General features: G+C 48.1%; 1 protein-coding gene across 1 annotated transcript in view; it reads right to left on the bottom strand.

Annotated features, from left to right (window-relative positions):
• LOC149347415 (guanylate cyclase 32E-like) overlaps positions 1-25,401 on the bottom strand; it is a 267,784-nt gene that overhangs the window by 7,816 nt on the left and 234,567 nt on the right. The window contains exons 14-22 of the mRNA XM_089587089.1: positions 24,508-24,612; positions 21,566-21,637; positions 16,402-16,570; positions 14,782-14,931; positions 3,902-4,076; positions 3,668-3,808; positions 2,033-2,156; positions 1,237-1,480; positions 1,023-1,121 (exon numbers count right to left, since the gene is read on the bottom strand). Coding sequence (XP_089443215.1) covers positions 1,023-1,121; positions 1,237-1,480; positions 2,033-2,156; positions 3,668-3,808; positions 3,902-4,076; positions 14,782-14,931; positions 16,402-16,570; positions 21,566-21,637; positions 24,508-24,612 — 1,279 coding nt within the window. The remainder of the gene's footprint in view (positions 1-1,022; positions 1,122-1,236; positions 1,481-2,032; positions 2,157-3,667; positions 3,809-3,901; positions 4,077-14,781; positions 14,932-16,401; positions 16,571-21,565; positions 21,638-24,507; positions 24,613-25,401) is intronic.

The following is a 25,401-nucleotide window of genomic DNA, read 5'->3' as shown; positions in this document are numbered from 1 at the left end:
ACTCGCCTGTGGTACCCAAGAAATAATGAGGGGTGTTTGATACTTATTCAGGTAAACACCATGTGTCCACTCGCGCAATATGTAAGGACCTTTCCCATGTTCTGTAGGCAACCCGAGAGGAGATTTTTAACGTCGAAGATTGCCCCTTATTATTCAGGCTGCGACTGTACATAATTGCTTGCATTGTGCGTTGCTGGTTACCGCTGATGCGAAACAGACGCGTACATGACCACAAAATGCGCGCACTCAGTGATGATTACGCAGAGAGTCTCGCGGTATTTCTGTGTGCCCCCTTTCCTGTTAGCAGTGGTGGTAGTCAGGCCGACCATAATGATGGTTACAGTCCTTTTTAAGCGAAATGGTCGTGGCATGTGTGACACCTCCGCACCCCAGCGCACCTTGCGGACCTGAGAGGTTCGGGGCATCTCTTGCTTGGCGACCCAAAGTGAATGCACATCGGGGTTCCTACCCGTAAAAATGAATATTCTGACTGCGACCCTCCACCTATTCACTACCCACACTATTTCAACTTTCAGAAGTCTACACCTACGAGAAAGCAATGCAGCAACGGAACAAAAAGAAACGGCCAAATCAAATTAAAAACATAGTGTGAAGGTGATGTACAGGCGATGTTATAGCGGCATGTACAGCAAATACTGCTAACCCGGTTTGGTTCAATTACTCCACATGATCGTCTAAGCATTAATTTTGGAAGTTCTGCACAGCGCCTACCAAGTAAACACCAGATGTGCAAGCAACTCTCATCACTTAAGACCTCTAAACGGTGATTGCTTATTTTTTGTAACTAATGAACGTAAGAGAAATGTGTTAACATATAGTCCGGCACAATAAGGAGCTGTTCGCCACTGGCCCATTTCCCATGGTGTGGCTCTGAGGCACCGAAACCTATTACCATTCGGTAACAATGCACCCGCTTCCAGAGAAACAAGCGTCATTTACGTTCCGTCTCAGCAGCCAAGCAAATAACACAAAGATGATAATTGTCCGTAAGGGTATATCACCTTCTCCACTGGACTCCATCCGAGAGGCTGTGTTCACAGTATCGCCGAACAAGCAGTATCGCGGCATTTTGAGCCCCACCACGCCAGCGACACAAGGACCTGTAAGGATGGGAGGGAGGAAGGGGGGGGGGGGGAGGAAGGCGTTTTATAATTAATTTAGGGCAAGAAAAAAGGCACGAATGCACGTCAGAGAGCCTTCCGAGCAATGGCTTACCTGAGTGGATACCAATGCGCAACTTGAGCCTCTCGCCTCGCCTGTGTCGGATCTCGAAGCACCGCATAGCGGCAAGCAGATGGAGTGCCATAGAGGCGATCTGGCCGGCGTGACGCAGTCCGTTGCGTATGGGAAGCCCGCTGACCACCATGTAGGCGTCGCCAATGGTTTCCACTTTGTATACGTCGTAGGCGCCGATGATGGAGTCGAAGCACGTGTACACGTCATTCAGGAGCTCCACAACCTACGCGAAAGAGCGTCTGATGGTTGAACACTAGAGGAGGTGCGTCAATGAAAACGAGATACTATAAGGAAGGAGACGAAAAATTAGTTTGTTTTTATAGCTTCAAACATCTTGGGGTGTGCTCTTTTATATACGAAATAATACGGCGTTTCATTTTTGTGCACATTAATTTCAGTGGCAGTTTTCGCAGAGTTTCAGAGAGTTTTTGGAACTTCGAACAAAAGGAAAAACATTCTGAATATTACAAGCTGCTGAGTACCTCAGCAATGCTCCAGTAGCAGCGTTCTTCCTTACAGTTCCACTATTTTTCAGTAGGGGCAACAACATGCGTTACAGCGACGATGTCAAGAACTCTAGGTCAAGGCATGGAATTTTTCATGTCCACATGGCACTTATTTCAAACATTTCTCCAAATTCAACTCCAATATACATAGTCTTCGTTTTGTAAATCAATGCTAACATACGTTGCGGAATAGCAACACGGATTTAAAGGAAGTTAATGAGAAAGTAACGATCCCTCTTCCATCGCATGGCGATCTCTGTATCACTTGCCTGGAGCGGAGACGATACTGCTGAGAGCGCGGTGAAACCCACGATGTCGCTGAAATAAATTGTAACACTGTCGAAGCTTTCGGCTTCAACTCTTTCACCCCGCTTCAGCTGCTCGGCGACGGACCTGCACAGATGGAATATGGAAACTGTCATTAATTTTAGTGTTCTCGCTATCATGAGAAAGTGGCGCTCGGATAGAAGATAACATAGTGTGGTTAGGAAATTTGGCAAACCGTTCACGATTATAGCTTTCTGTGAGCACATGGATGCGCCGCAATTTCTACACACGGTTCCCTCTATTCGCGTTTTTGACAGTTGTGAAGCCCTATGCGCGAAGCCACCCGAACACAACTGCCAAGATTACAAACCGTGCTAAACAATCTGTTATTTTATTTTTCTACAACCCTCTACCAATTTCTGACTTTGATACACTTTGGCAAGCTTTTGCATTTCCATCTTGCTTGACATGAAAAGGCGTGTTCTGGAGGCACGAACGACTGCACTTCGCGCAGTGCTGTTGCCAGCCACTACTGAAATATCTATCTGTGCAAGCACCGTCCGCATTATCATTTTAAATTAACTAACAATTCTGCGCAAAAATAAAAACAATCATTGGTGAACCTTCAGAACACATTTAAGTTGACTGCGTCTAGCCACCATAATGCGAAGTAATGTGAACGAATGCCGAATAAGAACATCGTTCCTACAACGCACATAATGTATTCACAACAAGCCTGAATTGCAGTTTGCAACCTCCCATGCGTAATTGCTTACAGTTTTTCCACACAAGAACAAACGACAGACCAGGTCACCAGGTCGGTGGAGGTAACCACTAGTCATATTCTTCGTTCAAAAACAGTTTTGTGGAAGAAACACTACAAGATATAAACGCATAAATCACATGCACTTTCGTGTAGTGTAAAACCCAGATTTCGCATAAAGAAAGGCTCAACATGTCAGAAGGGAAAATGCAAAGACTAGACACTGCAACTCCGAAGTGAATGCTGCAGAACGTTGTGTGTTCCAGACAACCAGGCGTTAAACGGCAACTGCATAAGTTTTATAACTCGACTTATTTAAAGGGGCCTATGTGTGAAACTTGCAGGGAAGGCATGCGAAGCCCTTTTGGGTGGCACATTCACCGATGAACACCGCGACGGCCTTTATATTCATCCGCAGCGCGCAGCGCCAAGTGCGGGCATATGATGATGATGTCATCGACGGTGCTGGTTCATTTACAATGCATAAACGCCTGCTTTGAAGGAAACAAACCAATCCTACCGAAGGCAAAGCCCGCTGAGCATTGTTTGGCAGCTTCCAACGATGCACTGAAGGGTGTAGTTGACGGCAGCGGAAATTTGAAATCTTACCTTCCGTGACCTCACACCGAACTCCCTGCACTTCTCCGGTGCTTCGACAAGAAGCCTACAATTCAATCGTCGATTACGTCGCTATTTTAAATGCTAGCGCGAGAAGTCTTGGTATGCTTTACCTACAGCTAGTCTAGGTTTGAATTATCGAATATTGTGAAATTCTCACAAAGTAGTGCAGTTGCCCTTTAACGACCTTCAATTTCGGCATTCTTTCATGTCTTCCGGCTTATCGTTAAGCCTTATCTCCTTATCCACTCCCTACCTGGGCAGCATGCGATGCAGCAGGCGCTCGGTCTTTTTCTTCTCCTCCACCAGCTGCGTGGTACGCTCCTGGACGAGGCTCTCCAGGTTGCAGGCGTACTTCTCCATCATGGCGATCATGTTGTCGAAGATGTTGGGCTTTCTGCACAGCATTTGACACGTGCGCATTGCTGAATCCAGCGAAAACTGCATAAACGTCTCAGACTGGAGGAGTTCAGAGAGGAGGGCGACTCACAGGCCGGCCTGCATCTGCCGTAGTTTGACGTTGACGAAGCGGAAGTCGGGCCGGCTGTCGGGGTTCTCGTCCCAACACTCCTGCATGCAACGGAGCACGTAGTCGGCGCACGAGAGCGACTCGACGGGGGGCCGGAACGGGACGGCGCTGCGCCGCCGAACACGCTCGATCACCTCTGCGGAGAGTGTGAGGAAGACCAGCGAAGAACGCCCAGGTCAGCGATGAGATGCCGTTTTGAAGAAAACGCTGCGTAAATTCCAAGCAGTTTTTTACTGGAAAAACGGTCGTTAATAAGCTTGAAATAAAAAAAAAACTGTAAATAGAGTAAATAGGTCTCTTGAGCCGGCGGTCTTCTTTAATTTATTTTTAATTTTATTCATTTTTATTTTTATTTATTTACGGAAACCCATGTACCAAGGAGCACAGGTAATTGACCCATAATTAGAAGCCTATTGGCAAAGGCCGGTTCTACAGACGACTAATGTGAAAGAAGCTATCGATTTTCAATATTGGACTGATTACCTGTGCCAAATGGGACATAGCTAGCGTTCAGTGAAGTTGAGCGAACGTTCCACAGGAGTGGAAGGTTAGCTCCCCGGCTCAGGGCGCTAGGAGCAGCCGGTCAAACGCCGGCTTCAACAGTTTTGAAGCGAAAAGCTTCACTACACGGGTCAAAGCCGAGCTTCGCGTGAGCCGAACTGGTGTGTTATGCGCATGCGCGAAACCTAGTGACGTCACGCGCCGCGCAGGTGGTCGCTCCTCGCCGCTGCCGCAGCCGTCGCAGCCGCCGACTCCGTCGACTGACCTTTCGGTGCAGCCGCGCGCTCCTGCGCATGTGCGTCGCCTTCTAGCTGTCGCTACAACTGCGCGCTTCGCCTCCTCGCCCAGCGTTTGACCTTTCGTTGCAGACGCGTGTTGCCCGCGTCGCAGCTGGCAACCCTCCTCTACGCATTCCTGCGAGCAGTTTTAACCGCGCCGATTTCCGTCTCCTCCTGCGCCTCCGTACAGGCAGTGTGTCGACGGCCATCATACCAAGCATAACTGCAGCTTTTCGCTTGTATATGCAGGCTTAACCAGATTGCATATGCAGGCTTAACCAGAGCTAAGCCACTGCCTAATTTTTCTATTCAGCGCACATTGATTTTCTTTCTTCTGAGGCCTGACGTAAGGACGGTGGAATGACGACACGACCCCGTAGAACAAAAAGAATTCTGCGGAAGTGTCACCTCGTCTGCATTGTGTGATTGTTGTGGTTCTTTTTAACTACTCGAGCGAAGTCATGAGATTCTCAAGCCACGACCCTCTCGACCAGTCCTGAGTTTCTCTACACGCACCACAACGGCGCTGGCTTTTCCGCTGAACTAGACCCTTAAAGCTTACTCATTAAAAGACGATCGCAACCATATTCCATAGTCCCGAAAAAGTGAAGTATTGAATCGCTAGGCTGAAATCGACGTCCGGTTGGCTGTGTAAATGCATTGCACAACACTGATCGGCTTTGTCACAGCGAAGTCCGGGAGGCTTCCTCTTACACGTCCTCTACGCACAATGTGCCATCAAATACCACAGAGGGCAAAGTGAGTTTGCGTGCGTCGATAGTCTGAAAAAATAAACTTTTTAGCGGTTCCGCATTCGCTTAAATTACTCATAGCAGCAAACGTGCTTTTAAATGCATACTGACCATTTATTCAGCTCTATGGAAAATTGGCTGTTGCTTTTTTACAATCTACTGAATCATGAATTCTCGTCGCATTGCCGCTTGTGTCATGATCTGGTCTGGTTTGGTTTATAGGGTTCGACGCCCCAAAGCGACTCAGGCTATGAGAGACGCCGTAGTAAAGGGCTCCGGAAATTTCGACCACCTGGGGTTCTTTAACGTGCACTGACATCGCACAGTACACGGGCCTCTAGAATTTCGCCTCCATAGAAATTTCACCGCCGTGGCCGGGATCGAACCCGCGTCTTTCGGGTCAGTAGCCGAGCACCATAACCACTGAGCCACCACGGCGGGCTTTTCTCAGGATCTATTGAACTGCTTATACAAATTATTCATATATATGCACTCCGCTTTCTGTTGCGGTATTGGGTAGAAAAATGAGAAGGTATACGAGATACATGTTGCAGAATGTATTTATGCTTTGCAAATTTCATTCGAAATGTTATTCATAGTGTTACGCATAAACGTCATGGCAATAGTTTCTTAGAGGCCCGTGAAACCAAGAATGCATCCTCACCTTCCACTAGCGTTTTTAAAAACCAACTACTACACTCTACTACAAAGACCGTCAAATGAGAAAGCAAACACCTCCCACAAGCACTCTTGAAAGATCAAATAACAACAAGGCATTGAAAGGGACGTCAAAAAAGAGTGGAAACAGCGTTAGAATGACGCACTCACCAAGCTAACCTCGTGTTCATGCTTATACTATACTGGCTATGAAGGGAGCACGAAAAAGACTTGGTGATGAGTTTTCGCTGGGCACAGATTTTTAAAGAACTTGGCGCTATATGCATGCAATTTGTGGCTGGCACAAACCTGGAAGTTGAACTGAAATTCGTGTCGCTTGAAGTGCATTTTTGCAGCGCGAGCTGCGATAAAAATAAAATAAAAGGCTGTCCTTGATATCGATGCCTAAAGTAGACTTCTGCTTCTGTTTATTGTTTTTTTTTCACCGCCCAGCAATATTCTTAAGCTTCAAGTCAATCGTCCATAAATGGTGCTTTAGTGCGCTGCGTTTGACACTAATATTTAACTTTGTCATCAGTGTCCCAGCGGCAAAGCGTTCCGTACAACCACAGTTTGAATTGTAGCGCGACAATATGCATTAAACCTAAATACAATGCATCTACCTCACTGCCGGAGCATTGAGAATGAGGGAATACATATTTGCTTCAGTTAGTATTGAATAACTTCAATAGTTTTGCGATTCCATTTTGGTGGCTTTGATTGTATAATGAAATAACATAGCGTCAAATACAACACAAAGGGGATTTGATAAGGTACAGCGCGACATGCAAGCGCTTGTAGATGCATTGGCGTATAGGCACTGAATACTGGAAATCACATTTCCTGTTTTGTTTTTAAGGGACGCAAAAAAGCGATGGGAGCCGTAGATTGGTCAAAAACCTTGTTGTATCACCTAGATGGCTCTAAATTTTTCTTGTTTTGATAGATGCCCACTAGTTAAAGTTTGAATGCTTTACGATGAAACGTTAGGGAAGGCGCTGAAACGGGGCTGCCTTTGACGTGTGTGGCAGATCACCAAAAGCCTAAATCCAGAGGCTAAAAAAAGAGCCTAATATCTGTACGATTTGCTATAATGAAACACGAAGAAATAAATTTACAAAAGGGCAGTGAAGATATGTATAGCGAGAGACAGCAGAAATGCCGGACAACAAATAGGCAAGAGACCAAAATGCCTGAGCGCACACTTTGCCTTGTCGTCTTCCGCGCACATGCACAGCACTTCGTGCTTATTTTTATCTACGCCTACTGCCCTGACAACAGAATAAAAACGCGACTTTTCTCATCGAAACGGCCGAGACAGCAAGGCTCAGCCACGCCACATAGCCGCTCTTCCAAAGCCCTTATAACGGCGGCTACGTAGGCTACATGCACGTTTTATGGCGTTTTATGGCTAGAACCGTGATCTGAGGGCTTTACACCCACAAAAGAATCAAGACGGGTCTCGCACTTCCCTAACGATGGCAAGTATGGTCACGTATCTTCCACGAATGGCTGCAATCTCTGAGCGACCTCTTCTGAACATCTTGGAAGACTGAAGTATTAAGTGACGTGGTTGTTAACTTGGTAAAGGGCTATAATTGGAAACGTGTACTTACTGATACGCTCCCTTAATGAACCGCTCAAAATAATGAGCCATTCAAGTTTTTGACTGCATTTGTTTCAATTTTGCAATAATTTGTGACCTACTGCCATAAAATCGACATACTGCATTCGTAGCTTACAGCGTGATATGCGGACCTATTCAGCAGTATTCGCGACGCACTGAGCTTAATTCACAATTCCATTTTCCGTGAATTATTACAAAATGACACGCCAGTTAAAAATCGCAGATAGCGACAACGCACCATCGCCCGCAGGGTGCTCGCTTAATAACTTTAGAAATGTTCCAGCAAACGATCACAACATTACAGTCTCTCACTCTATATAAACACGTCAGAGGCATCACAATTTTAGTGCTCGCGATTTTGACTTTTGGTTTTTAATTAGGCGCCAAGATTACCTTTTTTAACCGCAAAACATATTCTCTCTGGGGAACATTCTAGACCGGTTGTGAATGAGCGCGGAGCTTAAGTGTAGACTTTAGCTGTATTCGACTGTCCGAAGTTCGCAACCGGTCGCAAAGCGTTTCCTGTTCTCAAGACGGCCCCTGATTTGATTAGTTCCGCATGCATGCACCATATTTATTTATTTATTTACAATACTGCTAACTCCTATTCAAAGAGTTCTGGCAGAATGGGATTTGCATCGTAACACAACAGCAACAGCATAAGAAGAGAAGCCAACAGCGCAAACAAACATTCGTAGAACCCTGTGACGGTCTTAACATGAACACACGAACGCTTTACTAGAACCAATTACGCCACAATCTTGGCAACAAATTCATCATAATCATTCAGGGATTCAGGGATACAACAGACTCGTCGAGTTCATTCGAATCTACCCCACCACACGGAAAGAAGGAATATTTAAACATATCTTTCTTGCAATATAAAACAGAAGTAATGTTATTCGTATTTCTAGTAGGGTAGCCAGTCCAAAGCACAATATTGTAGCGTGCAACGCCAAAAAGAACACCCGCGCAGAAACGAAAAACCTGCGGCGGTCCCCTAGTGGTTCGAGCGCGCGCGAGAGAGCCAACTAACTTCTTCCTCTTCTAGCGCATGCGCTACTTCTGTCTCTTCTTCGAATGCATATATCACTGCCCCCCTCTTCTGCAGCATCGACACGATGCGGCTGGGAGGGAAAAGTCAGCGAAAGGGTAGAACACAGCTGCAGTGGACCGCAGTTCGGTCAGGTAGTTCAGTCAGGTAGCCGGTCGTGGTAAGGCTTCATGCGAACAACGTGTACGACTTCAGTTCGGTGCGACCGGCGCGATGAACAAGCTGTCGGGGCGGGAGCAACTGCATAAGTCACATCACTGATGCGGCGCACTACTTCGTAAGGGCCGAAGTATCGGCGCAGCAGCTTTTCAGAGAGCCCGCGGCGACGAACAGGTATCCAAATCCACACAAGGTCGCCGGGAGCATAACTGACGAAACGGCGTCCACAGTTGTACTTAGTGGCGTCAGCCTCCTGTTGACGGTGGATGCGCAGGCGGGCCAGTTGACGCGCTTCCTCAGCACGCTGAACGAAGGTATCTACGTCGATGTCAGCGTCAGAGTCGCAGTAAGGGTCGACGGGCAACATAGCATCCAACGGAGTGGTCACCTGGCGACCGAAGACAAGCTGAAAGGGGGTCAGTCGGGCTGTTTCCTGCAGGGCGGTGTTGTACGCAAACGTTACGTACGGCAGAATGGCGTCCCAATTTCGATGCTCGACGTCAACGTACATTGATAGCATGTCGGCTAGTGTGCGGTTGAGTCGCTCTACCAACCCGTTTGTCTGCGGGTGATACGCCGTAGCACGTCGGTGGCTCGTGTGCGTCAGAGTCATCACGGACTGGGTTAAGCGGGCCGTGAAAGCAGTTCCCCGGTCAGTAATAACAACGGCGGGTGCTCCATGACGCAAGACAATGTTGTGGACGAAGAACTGCGCCACTTCAGCAGCAGTGCCTTTGGCAAGAGACGTGGTCTCAGCGTACCGTGTGAGGTAGTCAGTCGCAACGACTATCCAACGCTTTCCAGACGAAGACTTCGGAAATGGGCCAAGGAGGTCCATGCCCACTTGATGGAAAGGGGTCTTCGGTGGATCGACGGGATGAAGAAATCCGGCCGGTTTCAATGGAGGAGTCTTCCGACGTTGGCATTCACGGCATGTTTTGACGTAGGCCCGCACCGATGGGAGTAACCTGGGCCAATAATACTTTTGTCTAATCCGCGCGAGTGTACGGCTGACTCCAAGGTGGCCGGCGGATGGTGCATCATGACAGGCACTCAAGATCTCAGACCGCAGCTGTGATGGTACGACAAGTAGGAACACTTCTTCGCTGTTGGCAAAGTTGCGCTTGTAGAGAACACCAGACCGTAAAGTGAAGGTGTGAAGCCCTCGAAGAAAAACACGCGGAATGGGAGCTTCACTGCCTTCGAGGTAATCGATGAGCGGCGCCAACTCCGTGTCCTCCGCCCTCTGAAGCTGCGCCATTTGGGTGGTACTAACAGAGCCCAGGAAAGGAAAATCATCGGTGTTTTCTTCGGTATTGATTGGGATAGGCGCGCGCGACAGACAATCCGCATCCTGATGCTTGCGGCCAGACTTGTAAACTACTGTTAAGTCGTATTCTTGCAAGCGTAAGCTCCATCTAGCCAAGCGTCCTGAGGGGTCTTTGAGGCTCGCCAGCCAGCATAAGGAGTGGTGGTCGCTTACCACACGGAAGGGTCGTCCGTAGAGGTACGGTCGGAACTTGCAGATGGCCCATATCACTGCAAGACATTCTTTCTCCGTCGTTGAATAATTGGTCTCGGAGCGCGTAAGTGTCCGACTAGCATAACTGATGACCCGTTCTGCACCGTCTTGCCACTGGATCAGTACTGCACCAAGGCCAACATTGCTGGCGTCAGTGTGGATGTCCGTGGCAGCATGCTCGTCGAAATGGCCGAGTATCGGAGTACTTTGCAGACGGCTGCGAAGCTCGACAAATGCAGCCTCTTCGTCGGTCCCCCAGAGGAAGGGCGTGTCGTCACGGGTCAGTGCGTTCAGCGGTTCCGCGATGTTCGAGAAATCTTGAATAAAGTGCCTATAATAGGAGCACAGGCCTAAAAACCGGCGAACGGCCTTCTTGTCAGTTGGGCGTGGAAAACCTGAGACGGCAGCAGTCTTGTCAGGGTCCGGGCGAACACCTTGTGCGCTGACAACGTGACCAAAAAAGCGAAGTTCCTCAAAGCCAAAATGGCATTTCTCGGCTTTGATGGTGAGTTGCGCGGATTTGAGCGCTTGTAGCACAATGCGCAACCGCTCCAAGTGTTGGTCAAAGGTGGGCGAAAATATAACGACATCGTCCAGGTACACCAGGCAGGACTGCCATTTCAAGCCGGAGAGGACAGTGTCCATCATGCGTTGGAAAGTAGCCGGTGCTGAGCACAGACCAAATGGGAGCACTTTAAACTCATAGAGGCCGTCAGGCGTCACGAAAGCCGTCTTCTCCCGGTCTCTCTCGTCCACTTCGATTTGCCAGTACCCGCTTTTAAGATCCAATGACGAGAAGTATCTGGCGTTCCGCAATCGGTCGAGCGCGTCATCTATCCTGGGCAGCGGGTAAACGTCCTTTTTGGTCACGCTGTTAAGTTTCCTGTAGTCCACGCAGAAACGCAGAGTATTGTCCTTCTTTTTGACAAGAACCACAGGCGATGCCCACGGACTGGTGGACGGCTGAATGACATCGTCTGCAAGCATCTCGGCAACCTGATTCTGAATGGCTTCTCTCTCCACCGGGGAAACACGATATGGGCGCTGGCAGACGGGTCGCGTAGTCTCGTCAGTGATGATACGATGCTTGGCGAGTGGAGTTCGGCCGACCTTCGAGCTCGTAGCGAAACAGTCCGCAAATTCTGCCAAGAGGGCCGACAGAAGATCCCTCTGAACCGACGGCAAGGCAGGATTTATTCTGACTGACTGAAGAACGCGATGTGGGCCAGCATACTCCGGAGAGGGTCCTCCCACGGTGCACAAACCTGGAACCTCAGCAACGTCGTGGAGGAAGGCAATAGCCATGCCTTTGGCCAGGTGCTGATATTCGTTGGCAAAGTTAGTCAGGAGGACGTGGGTGCGGCCGTCACGTAGTTGGACGAGACCTCTTGCAACGGCAAGTCCCCGCTTAAGCAGCAGTGGACTATGGCTGTCCGCTAGGCCCTCGTAGTCATGAAAGAGGTCGTTCAGCACGAGCACCAGAACACTGCACCGCGGCGGCACCGTGACGTCGTTCTCGACAATGCGCAGAGCGTTGCTGCAGGGATCGCGGGAGTCAAAGCGCGCCACGGCCTGTTTGGTCGAGAACGTGACACGTGCCTCCTGAAAGTCAATCACAGCGCCGTTCGACTGCAGGAAGTCGATCCCCAGAATCAAGTCTCTGGAACACTCGGGGAGTACGACAAATTCACCAACGTACGTAAAACCACTAATCCCAACTCTAGCCGTGCACTTGCCCACAGGGGAAATTAGGTGGCCACCAGCGGTGCGAATGGGGGTCCCCGTCCACGGTGTCAGAACCTTCTTAAGTTCTCCAGCGAAGGCACGGCTCATAACAGAGTAATCAGCACCGGTATCGAGCAGCGCGGTAATGTCAGTGCCATCAATTGTCACACGCAAATCGGATGCAGCGTATCTGATACTGTCGCTGCCTCTCTCTGTCCGGGTATCGTCGGCTCGAGGGTTCCGCGATGGAGGATCTTGACACGTCCCGACGTCAGCGGCCTTGCCTCCAGAGGTCGCTGGTGTTAGTTTTCCCGACGCGGACTCGGCGAGCGACGGCCAGCAGAGCTACTCTGGCGGCCAGGGCTGGAAGCGCGATAACGGAGAGGCGAAGGGGAACGGGACTCGCGCCTTCCAGAGTAGGCAGGGTTCTGGCGTGCCCAGAGATGCTGTGCAATCTCATGCGGTCGTTCGCCGTTCTGAGGGCAGGGTGCGTCGGGATGGAAACCGCGAAGGCCGACTTGGCGGTACGGACAGGCGCGGTAGAGGTGACCAGGCTCCCCACAGTGGTAGCAGAGAGGCCTGCGGTCCTGTGTACGCCACAAATCCGACTTGCGAGGGCGTGGCCCAGCTGTAGCAGATGCGGTTGCAGAATACGTGGCGATGTTACTCACGGAGGTCGACGGGGTCACACCGTAGCCAGGCACGCTTGCGTGACATGTGCCGATGTTGCTCACGCCAGGCGTTGGGGTAATGGGACCGTAGCCTGTCGTGCGACGTACAACAGATGCGTACGTGGGTCGGTCATCGAACCGGGATGGCGCTTCGGGGACAGGAGGTGCCTGCGCAGCCTGTCGCACCTCGTCCCTGACAACTTCGGACAGCGCTGCCAGCGGCGCAGGTGCAACCTGAGGCAGATGGATCCGTTGCAGTTCCTCCCGGACAACGGAGCGAATTAGTTCACGCAAGGTGTCTGCACTGCCGCCGAGACACGACGAAAAGCCTTCGGGCACCATGCAGTTGATGTCCCGGTTGTACTGGCGGGCCCGTTGTTGCAGCGTCGTCTCCATCGTGGTCGCCTCGGTTAGAAATTCCGCCACCGTGCGGGGTGGGCTGCGCACGAGGCCCGCGAACAGCTCCTGCTTAACCCCACGCATGAGATGGCGCAGCTTCTTCTCCTCTGTCATGTTGGGGTCGGCGCGCTTGAAAAGACGGGTCATGTCTTCGGTGTACATGCGCACGCTTTCGTTCGTGCGCTGATTTCGGGAGTGCAGCGCAGCTTCGGCCTTCTCCCGGCGGTCAGCGTTGGGAAACGTAGCCAGGAGACTCCGGCAAAACGTCTCCCAGGTGGGAAGTGTAGCCTCGTGGTTTTCAAACCACGTCCGAGCAGACTCTTCCAGGGCAAAGTAGACGTTATTCAGCTTCCGCTCGTCGCACCAGCCGTTGTAGCGTGCGACCCGCTCGAACGTCTCCAGCCAGTCCTCAGCGTCTTCGAACACGTCACCGTGAAAAGATGGCGGTGTTCGCGGTGGGTGGCAAAGGATCGGCGCCAGGGGCCTGGTGTCAGCGGCCATGGCAGTTTGACTCGACGGTAGAGGCTGGATCGGCGGCTGGGTCCTGGTGTCAGTGGCCATGTCAGTTGGACTCGGCGGTCGAGGCTGCGTCGTCCTTGTTGGCGGGGGAAGGGGCCCAAATTCAGGCGACTCTCCGCGGAGACGGCGGCTGGGTCGCTGGTGAACCGGTGTTTAGTCCGTAGTGACGCTGTACGGAGTTTGCAGGTCGGGAAGCGTACCCAGCACTGCTCCACCAAACTGTAGCGTGCAACGCCAAAAAGAACACCCGCGCAGAAACGAAAAACCTGCGGCGGTCCCCTAGTGGTTCGAGCGCGCGCGAGAGAGCCAACTAACTTCTTCCTCTTCTAGCGCATGCGCTACTTCTGAATCTTCTTCGAATGCATGTATCAATATAATCAGATGTGTTGATCTCTTCAATGTCCTGTCATGAGTTCCGCTATTTGAGTTTTTTTTTCCGTCGTACCACTACTGCCTGCGGTGGCATGCAATGGCCCGATGGGCAATATTATGGTGTGAATAAATAAACGATTGGACGAAACACCTTGCGCCCCGCCGCGGTGGCTCAGTGGTTACGGCGCTCGACTGCTGACCCGAAGGACGCGGGGTCGATCCCGGCCGCGGCGGCTGAATTTCTATGAAGGCGAAATTCTAGAGGCCCATGTGCTGTGCGATGTCAGTGCACGTTAAGGAACCCCAGGTGGTAGAAATTTCCGAAGCCCTTCACTACGGCGTCTCTCATAGCCTTAGTCGCTTTGGGACGTTAAACCCCAATAAACCAAACCAAACCAAACCAAACCGAAACACCTTGCGGCCAGGTTGCCTTCCGAGGCATAGACAGGATTAAAGCAGAAATAAAAGATGAATCGATCCAAAACAAATGCATGCAGTCAAAAATCAGCCTAAGTGCGTGAATCAGTGATGAAAGGGCTCAATACATGCATTATTCTGCGTAGGTTGACTGACATAGAAACAGCGGGCCAATAGGGAAACCGAACCGTGCGTGGGTGGTGCTTTGTAGCCCCAGGGCCCCTGGCGCCCGATGATCTCGTAGAGCACGATGCCAAACGAGTAGACGTCACCCTTCTGAGTTCCCCGCGCCGGGGGACTCGTCGAGCGTAGGAGCTCGGGGGCTCGCCAGAGCAGAGCTGCGTAGGAACACGTGTGGGAATCAGAAGTTAGTATTCCGGCAGCTGCCTTCGGTGCACTTGCCGGAATTACGCTAGATCTAAAGATCGATAATGATAGGTTACGTCTACGAAGAATGAGAGTCATAGATGAAGCTGCTGTGATCTTACTAACGGCCATATTATAACCAGTACTTAGTTCTACATCATGACACTAAAAAACTTCGCGCGATCAATTTTTCTAGGTTCCTCGCCAAAAAAACAAAGAAAAAATATATTTTTGTTTTCTTTCGAAACCCTAATTTGTTTTGCAAAGAAAGGAAGAAAAGGAGGAAGTAAAGTAGGAAAGACAGAGAAAAGCAATAGAAAAACTAAACAATAAAAAAAGTTTTAAAGAAAGACAAAGTATAGCACAACTTCTAGAATTGGAGTGGTTATCCCAGTTTCTTTATTAGCGCTTCTCTATCGGGACTCAGTAACAGATGGCCAACACGCCACCAGCAACGTTTTTAGTTGAAATGGGCCGACAATAGCATGCGCAAGCCATTTGTGTGCCCTATAGACATTTTGTTTTGTGAAATTTGGTGAAGTTTCACGGCTTTATTACCGACTATAATTTATCCCTCTTCCTTAGTGATTTATTTGATTTAATTACCAAGGCAGTGTGCTGAGACCCTTTTTCGAAACTTTGCCAAGAATAGACACTAAAAGGGCCAGCCTTCAGCACTGAATTATTTAAATTACTGGTGCTGGTGGTGAAAACATTTATTTAATCATAGGGAGAGGTGTTGGGGGTCGTGACCTGAAGGGTCACGCCCTTACAACCACTGGGTGGGATGCCTAGTCAGGCACACCACAGGCGTTTGCCGCAGCCCGGGCGCGCTGCGTTAAGGCCCTTTGGGCCTCGAGGGTGCAGCAACCGGACAGGGTCGCCTCCCAGTCCTCTCGGGTGGGGTTTGGGATGGGGCACAAAAATAATTATTCTAGACCTTGCGTTCGAAGGCCTACAGAACTCCTTAATGTCCCGTTGTGCTGGCACTCATTATTATTACTCTCTTTGATGCGATGAACTGTTTACCACCGAAACGTATTTTCTGCGCAGAATTGAAGCCGCAGCACTTACGTTTCACAGCGAGCCTCCGGCAATGTAATGCTCAATGAATATGACGCGATATTTTTTTTTTGTTTTACACGGCTGTCAACATAGTGATGCGTCGCTTAAAGCAAATTTTTCTCACTTAATGGCTAACAGTTCCTTTCTGCTTTGGACCACCTATCATTTAAAGCACAAGTTTTTTTTCTGTTCTTGCATATAAGTCTGCACAATAAGCGTTTTACGGCACCAAAAGAGACTCTTTAGAAAACCGATAGCGTGTTTTTATAAAGAACCTGTCTTCTCTGCGGCCTTGTTCCTTTGGTCCTGCGCTCTACTTTATCCTCTACTTCAGTTGTGAAAGTTTCCAACCATGAGGTGCACGCACGCTGACTGACCTCGGTAAGCGTTCTCAGAGACGGCTTGCGGTACACAGGTCTGCGCCGCTCGGAACTCGTGCAGGCCGAAGTCTGAGATCTGCAGCACCCATCGGGAGTCCACCAGGCAGTTTGAGGAGCGAAGGTTGCCGTGGGACACCACCTCGCTGTCGTGGATGTAGATCATCCCCTGCGGACCAAGACATGTCCCTGAAACAGCGATCCCTGCATCGCCCGCTCACGGTGCGCTGCCCAAACGAGGATGTCACACGAAACGCAAATCAAAAGACACAGGAGGAAGAAAAAGCAATGTTTCATGATAACTAAACTAGTTCGCCAGGTAATCTACCACCCAGTTTATTCCAGATGAAGATGCTAAGAGTGAAATAATACATACTCACAACATACTCACCCACGCGCACACGTACACGCAGAACTTTTACAGGGAACGTGCATGTCCCATATCACAGAAAAAAAATTGGAAGTTTCATAGCTCGGCTTTGTCATGATATACGTAGCGAAAGCATGCGACGCACCTTGCCAAGCGAGCGGAGGAGAGCTCAACGACGAGGCAAGCGGTGTGACGTCATACCAAATGGTGGCGGCGGCGGCTCCGCGGTGAGGCAAGCGGTGTGACGCCATGCCAGAAGGCGCGGCGAACATGGTGCGCGAGTGAGTATCTAAAAAGTGAGCGTTGTTTCAGCAGCGCATAACGTACTTGGGACATTACATTGAGAAGGATGGGCTGCGTCCCACGCCTGAAAAGGTGGTGGCCGTTAAAAATGCGCCTAAGACGACCAACGTAACCCAGCTGAGGGCGGTTGCTAGGCAACGGCTCAAGGTCGGTCTCTGTGCCTCCTAGTAGCACCCCCCTCCCCCAGTGAAATCGCAAGTTCGTGGCCAATGTAGCTTTCGCTACAAAATGAGGTTTTAGGCACCCATGCCACCTAGGCCGTGTCACCAGGCTGGGGATTGAGTACTCGCTTCTAAGGTGAATATAACGACACTCTGGGTGCCGAAATACGAAAAAATTTCAGTCGTCCACTTTCAACTAGACAATTTTCCCAGTTTCAAGCAGTACCAATGGCCGGTCGCTACGAGTGCCAACTACGTAATACTCAGGATGTGCTTTCGCTAATAAGCGAAGTTGTCCTAATGGGAAATTTATTTCCTTACAACATTTACAACAGGTTAACCTCCCAGAAAAGCATTTGCTGTCATGAGACAAAAGTTTTCTCTTTTTTTAAGGACGGCTATATTTATTTCATTTCGCAATTTTACACGTGGTCGGCTCGGTTACTATGAAAATATATGTGTTCAAGCATTTCTCACAAAGCGCACGCTGAGCCCATTGGTTCTGGAGAGATGAACTGGTGCTTGATACGCTAATTGGATTCGGATGCTATTCCAAGCGACTGGCTCGCGTAGGTAGTGACGATTACCGAAGAAATTTGTTGATAAACGAGAATTTGCATCATGCAACAACACACACCTGACAATATTTTTTTTTCTTTCTGTTTGTGAGGAGGAGGAGGAGGACGAAAAGGAAAGGTGGGGGACGTTAACCGGGAGTTGAAACCAGCTTTATACCCTGCTCTGGGGGAAAGGGATTAGGGGATATAATGGTCAGGGAGAATTTTGTCACATTCCAGCGAGGTAAATATTCGCTGGCAAGCACAGTAGTGGGTGGCGGCACCGTTAATGACGCTTGGAAAACATTACGTCAAAGAAGCCATAACATCAAAATGCGGTAGGAAGAACAACGAAATCAAGCAGTCTTTAAGAAAAAAATAAGCAAAATAAAATTTGCTTCCCTGTCATGATCACCAAATAAGTTAATTTCCTTTAGGCGTAGAAAAGCCGTTTTCATTACATTTTTATTAATGCCCCGCTCTTCCGCCTACGTAGAGAGCTTTGATATCTTAGTTGAAGGCTTTAGACACGGAGAGAAAGTTAACCAGAACTTCCTTAACTTTCGCACAAAAATAGAGAACTTCAAGAATCTGCTTAGTCTCCGCCGAGGACCCCGTGCATACAGCACGTGTCAAAACTTCGTTGTTTTGCAGCATCTTGCGAGACTCCCACGTAGGAGCACTAAAAAAGAACCTGTTTTCCTGTTTGGAGTTAATATTACAAGTTGTAAAGGTGATTAGAACAGGAGCAAAAACCGCACGTTGAAATATGATCGCTGTGCCGAAAAGTGCTCGGGTGGGGTAGGAGGTGTAAAATAATGCAATGTTAATAATACATACGCAACGAAAGCAGTGTGTCTGCTCGCGGGAAGCATTTCGAATATTTCATGAATGTTTAACTGCTCCCTCTTTCATACACAACGAAGTTTTAAAAATGTTGCAGACCTAATTGCAAGGTACCGGAAGCAGATACTATCCCCCGCCATTCAGCAGTATGCAGACACTACGAATTTTCAAAACTGTTTTAGTGGCTGAGGATAAAAATATGAGCGAGCTTAATCTTGCTGAGGGCAGGCGCCTCCGGTTAGCAACATTGAAGTAGAGACTCTGCGTAGTGTCAGTGCTGGACGTCCGAAAGAAAACACCAGCACCCCCTTAAAACGAACGCCGGGTTGCTTCGTTGAATAGAAGGTTGTAAGCTTTATCCCAGTGTAAGTGCGGATTAGGTAATGTGTGTTTAGTTTAACACATTCCCTTGGCATATTCATGTGTCTATGACCTCGAAGAACGCATTCGGAGCCGCTTATTTAGAGCTCGCCGATACTGGCTGTAAGGTCGTTATGAGTGTTTCCGCAGCGCGCTTTTCTTATGTGAACAGGCCTCGGCACCACACAGCATTAGAGTTTAATGAACTAACAGGGAAGTTTTTTGAGGGTTCTAGTACAGGGAACAAAAAATTAGGGACTGCTTTTGGCACTGTGTACGGCTGCCTTGTGACTTATGCGTGCAAACTCTTAAAAGGCTAATAAAATGGCGCGATAATTCCAGCTAGACTGATAAATTTGTGCCTCATGTAAGCAAATGGCCCTGCTCTACTCGTAATGCAGCTTTCATAAGTCAGAAAACTGCTCAAAAACAAGACTGCAGCGCCGATCTTCGAGGAATCCAGTAACTGCGCCTGCTCAAGTTTACTCTTCCGTAGCTCCCCAGTGGCTGGTCGCTTTCGCATGCTACTCTTTTGCGACGACCACACACTTGACCTGCGTGGTGCCGTCGAACGCCGCAAAATAAGCAACGCAAACTAAGCACACTCACACAGCGCCGTTCACGCTGTTTCTCAGCGATCATCCCGTAATGGACTGACAACACGCCTTCATAGTACAAATGATATTGAATTGGGCTTCACAATAAGGAGTATGGTGGCGCCATCTGCTGATGATTATACTAATGAAACGTTGTTTCCATGACCTTCTTCGCCCCGCTTAAGTCTTCACTCAGAAGGCACCAGCCAGGGCAGCGTGCGTACCGAGTATTTAGAGTCGATAACATGAAATCAGCATTGGCTGCCCTATTGAATTTTCTTGGAGTAACTTCGCTCTAAGTCTTCTCGCTTAGGCCAGCCTCCGCGCTCCAGCCTCCGCGTCTGCTACACCTTTGCTCTCCACATTCACACATAAGAAGACTGGACGGCCCCCGCTGTGACCGAGCGCAAAGTCCGTGTTTTGCTGGAATTTTTTCCTGAGTCCGGCGTTCTTTCTTTAACCTAAACCTAAACCTCCCATTTCCTCTGCTTAGGCCAATCTTATCAGTAAACATTTATCACGTAGCGTAGAAAACGGTTGCACAAAAGAGACAATCACATGAAAGGTGACGGGACAAGCGTCTTATTTCGTGTGATTGTCCCTTTTTCGCAGCACATCTTTACGCTACAATGAATCAACTTTCCCAACAACTGGTTTGGTTTGGTTTATGGGGTTTAACGTCCCAAAGCGACTAAAGCTATGAGAGACGCCGTAGTGGAGGGCTCCGGAAATTTCGACCACCTGGGGTTCTTTAACGTGCACTGACATCGCACAGTACACGGGCCTCTAGAATTTCTCCTCCAAAGAAATTCCAGCCGCCGCGGCCGGGATCGAACCCACGTCTTTCGGGTCAGTAGCCGAGCAACATAGCCACTGAGCCACCGCGGCAGCCCTTTCCCAACAACTCATCTTCCTGAACTACATTTATCCGGTTAACCAGTTTCATTTTCGCTCGATTTCTTCCGTTCACCGAAAAAACACACAGGCGGACATTTCATGAAAATCACGCCCCCATAATGATGAAACTATTAAGGGGCCATGCGAGCTAATGTCCGAACAGAAACTCCTTTTTGCACTTTATTCCGCTCATTTTTTATTATGTTTAATCGAATTACGGCCCATTCAATAGGGTGAGTCGATATCAATTGATTTTTGTTCGTTTCTTTTGCGAATAGCTTTTGGCCTGGAAACCTGCGATCGTTGACGTTAAAAAAAACATACCCGCCCCGTATGCTCTGCTGCAGGCTGCTCGCTGTGTTCGGGCGTAGTGACGCCTTGGACAGCGACCGCTCGAAACTTTTTTTTCTAGTTTTGTGACATTAAAACTATTTCACAATTATTCGCAAGCCTTGACTGTAGTGTGCGACATTCGCGATCCTTGCAGAGATTTTTATGCTGGCGGTGCCTGTCTTGAGATTTCCAAAGAAATCGGTGGGCACAATCTGGGGGGGGGGGGGGGGGGAGGGGGGGCACAAAAATATTTCTGCCTAATGAAAGGGCTATAGACGGTGCCTACGCTATGGGCGCAAGCTGCCGTTGTGAAACAGCAGTCTTTAGACTGTTAAACATAATTAAGAACTATTAACCGGTGATTAAGCTATGAAGCGACAGTTACCTTCTTGCGAGCCGCCAGCGTTGCACAATTCCTGAACGTTTTAACGAGGTAAACAGTGGGACTTGCTGGTGAATGATCTGATCGCAACAGCGTTCTGTTGCGTCTCTGATTCTACTCGGCCCTGTGTAAGCGCTGTTTGCACCAGACGTTTTGGGAGAGTTTCTGATTTGCTTTATCAGTTTAACAATTTCTCTCTATACATCTGTCTACCTCAGCGCAAGCAAAGCGGTTGGCAAACATGCCACCATATTTCCGGGTGCTGGGTGGGTGTGGGCATCAGCACTCATTGCAGTTAATATATCCAGTAGAGCAAGAAACTATATCGCGAAAGAGCATCGGGAGTAAACGGCGCAGACCTTGATGAGGTCGGCCACCAGGGAGGAGACAAACATACTGTCCAGGTCCAGGTCTTCGTTCTTGAGCACGTCCTGAAACAGACAACAAAAGCCATGTTATGTAAAAGTGGACATTCGTCGGCCACATATTGTAAGAGCGCGTCATCTCTAGTGCTGAAAGAAGAAAACACCGGCAGATTAGGTCTATGGGTTGTTCAAATTAAAAAAAAGCAATGCTGGATTTTTCATTTCCTATGTTAACCCCAGCACGATCCTTCGGTAAAAAGGTTGATACTGGCTGATACCGTGATAAAAAAATTACTTTGAACATGAGACACAATCAAACACAAGACAGATTTCTGTGTAGGGAATAGCTCTCAAAAATATTATCATGCAGGTAAGCACACAGCTGAAAATACAGGGATGACCCCAAAAACAAAATTGCAGTGCAAAAGAAAACACACGCTTTCATTTTAATCCGCACAAAATAAAGCAAACTATGTTTTGCTACCGAATAGCTAGTAGGCTCCTCTTGCAATTCTTAGCGCGATATTTTGCTGCTGTTTTTAAATCGAGTTGCAATTGTGTGCAAATTAGCTAACCTATACATGATGCGACCGCGCTGAAAACGCAAATTCTTGCAATGCAGTCACACCTTCCTTTAACGAAATGGGTTACGACGGTATAATCGATCTATCAAAAGTTTAGCTAATTCCCTAGGTACCTCCCATAGAAATGCATGAAATTGGTGCCCTCTTTCTATGTATTCAAATTTTTCTGCAAATGGATGTAACGAGCTCCATATGAACCACACTAGCAATATCCACCCGTTCAGTATATCAAATTGTACTAGTGCTCAAAGCGGCGAATTGAAATTCGCCACGTCAAGAGGTAGGCGCGTTTGCCTCAAACAGTCATGCCAATGTCACGTTAGGCTGCAAACAAGAAACGGCTAATAAGAAAAAAACGCTGCACCCCTTAGACTTCACCACAATGTTTCAACTGCTCTTCTAAATATACTCAGGAAAATGGCGAACGATGCTGTTTCTGTACAAAAAAAATTATTTTCGTTCAAGCTCACGTTTGAAGTTTTTGGTTCCATTTCTTCGATGTCATGGCTTTATATTTGTTTGGTGAGACTTCACATGGTATTAAAATGTGAGCCTTTATTTGCGTCATGGGCACAGATTCAGTATGGTAGGCAAGGATCGCACCTTGAAGCAACGCGATACTGGTACTGGGGATTCGCTGATTGCTCTTGCTTGCTGTACCCATGAGCAAAAAATTCTACTAACTTGCCGGTCACAAGAAAAAAGCCCTTATATAATTGTAGTTCTTCTGGCGTACTTCTTGGAACAAGAAAGAACACTTTAGTTTATTACATTTTGCAGCCGTCTATGAGCAACAATTTTAGGGGAAGCGAGTATTAGTTGCACTAGATAAAAACTTAGGCTGCGTCTTATTCAAAGCATTTGCGTCTCGGCTTTACAGAATCTCATAGCCAGCGTCAAATTAATTTTAATTTGGGAAATAGCTAAGTTTGCGCATAAACTTGTTCCAAAACAGAGCTAAGGGTTAAAAATTTGTGTTAAGCCTTTACACTTTAGTAGGTTAAATTACGGATCACAAGTGTTGCCCTATCGTTGCGAAAGCCGCAACTTTTGATTGCTTTGACTTAAAGCGCTTGAAAATATAAATTACTTGCCTAAATTTATCAAGCTAAGCGAAATTTCTCAAAGAATCTGCATGCACTCCATAAACTAATACGATCATTCACTTCGCATAGCTGAAAGGTTTCTACAATGCGCAAGACATATGACAATGCAATGTTATGGTTTTCTTTTTTGTTATTCGCAGTAATAGTTGGCGCTGAACGTCCCACCTATTTTTTTTGTGACCGGGGAAAGACATATACGAAAAATTGCTTTCATGCGTATCCCACAGGTATCTAAAATTCTGCGTCTGAGCTGATGGATCCCTTCACGGGCGGCGAAGATTGCAGCTTCTTCATTTCGGGATAAACTATGCATGCTATCTATTTATGATACATTTATCCACAGCAACAACGAAAAACCAAGGTTTTACTAGCATTTATAACCTAGAGGGAACTCTCCGATAAGAAGATAAACTTTTGTGCCATGCGTTCTTTGAGCACCGGCTTGAACAAAATAATTATCACAGAGAAGATCGCAGTGACCTTAAATCTTCGTAATCCGGCCGAACCTAAACCGACGTCCTGATGCTGCAGTGACAGCATTTTGAAATTCGTAAAACGTTTACACAGACAAAAACTTCATTGGGAAGGAGCATGACCTTGGGGTTGTACGCCGCTCCTCAAACAAATGACATCGTCAAAATTCACCGCTTAAAGTTTTTAACCCGTTGTCTTGAAGAAATATGCTTCAGTATGTCGACGATTCTAGTAACGGGAACTTCTGTAACACTGCACGAATGCCGTTCGGGTTAGAGAATCTGCTCAGTTTTTTCCTTCTTTTTATGACGAGAAAGAACCGCCATGGTGGCTCAGTCGTTATGGTGCTCTGCTGCTTACCCGAAAGACACGGGTTCGATCCCAGGCGCGGCGGTCGAATTTCGATGGAGGCGAAATTCTAGAGGACCGCGTACTGTGCATTGTCAGTATACGTTAAAGAACGTCAGGTGGTCGAAATTTCCGGGGCCCTTCACTACGGCCTCTCTCATAGCCTGAGTCGCTTTGGGGCGTTAAACCCCATAAACCAACCAAACCAACCAACATGTTCGTTATGAAAGTATATTTCAGAACAGAACAAGCTAATCCTGAGTCATATCCAGCCTTTCGCTTTTGAAAGCATTTTGTTCTGCAATTTTCTACTGGGTAGTGTTTCAGAGCACCAGTGCTGGACTCTGAAGCACTACATTCTTTCTGCCTTAATCGAGAAGAAGGATACATCTGCTGGCTGTTATAAGCACAGAGAGATACCCACCTCCAGACTCCCTCTTGCGCAGAACAGAGTGAGGATGCAGATGTTGGGCGGGTCGACGCAGGCGCCGATGAAAGGCGTGATGTTTTCATGCCTCATTTCGCGAACCTGCGTAAAGCGAGAGAATATCACGTGTAGTGTGTCCTGCTTTCGACATGGTTACGTTGCCTGTCCTTTATATTGCACTTCAACAAGCACAGACCGGATTGAATTTGAAAGTCTATGACTGATTACGAAAGAGAGTTCACTCAAGCGCGGTATAAACTCTGAAGCTTTCAAAACAAAACGGGGCAACAGAAGGCAACAAGAGTTCTCAACCTAAACCTTGTATTCTTTTCTGTCCTGTCCGAGGCATGCTAGAGCAACCACCTTACATTGCTCTTTTAATATTGTTTAATGTAGCTGATATAAACGGGGAAGTTTCCTCTCAGCAGTTTGGTATCTAAGTGTCGATGTATAATTCGTTTATTATTATGTATTACTCGTTTATTGTATTATTCGTTATTAGCTGTTAACGTCAACTTCAGTTGGGAGTTCTTATGCCCACATCTTTCTCTCAGTGAACCATAGACAATGGTCGGTACGACAAAACCAGCGAGTGGCGCGGAAACAGCAGCGGTGCTATTGCATAACGTGCATCGCTTACGACGCAGAAGCCGCTGCTTCGCCTATCGCTAATTTTTGCAGGATTTTCTCTAAAAGCCGTGTACTTCTTCACCGTCAAAGAATATGCAATTCGGCTGTGAGTGGCTTATTTTTTCCAGTGGCAAAAACACGCTTGACATTCATGACGCTGTCCTTAATAGTTTTCGACATAAGTTAACAGCGTCTTCAAGGTTCTCATCGCCAAGTATTGGTTCACAGATGAACATCAGCAAACGTTAGCCTCCTTAAAAT

The sequence above is a fragment of the Amblyomma mixtum genome, chromosome 4 (genome assembly GCF_055824585.1).
Source record: "Amblyomma mixtum isolate Tamu chromosome 4, ASM5582458v1, whole genome shotgun sequence".
Classification (NCBI taxonomy): domain Eukaryota; kingdom Metazoa; phylum Arthropoda; class Arachnida; order Ixodida; family Ixodidae; genus Amblyomma; species Amblyomma mixtum.
This window is presented reverse-complemented; position numbering and strand designations above follow the sequence as displayed.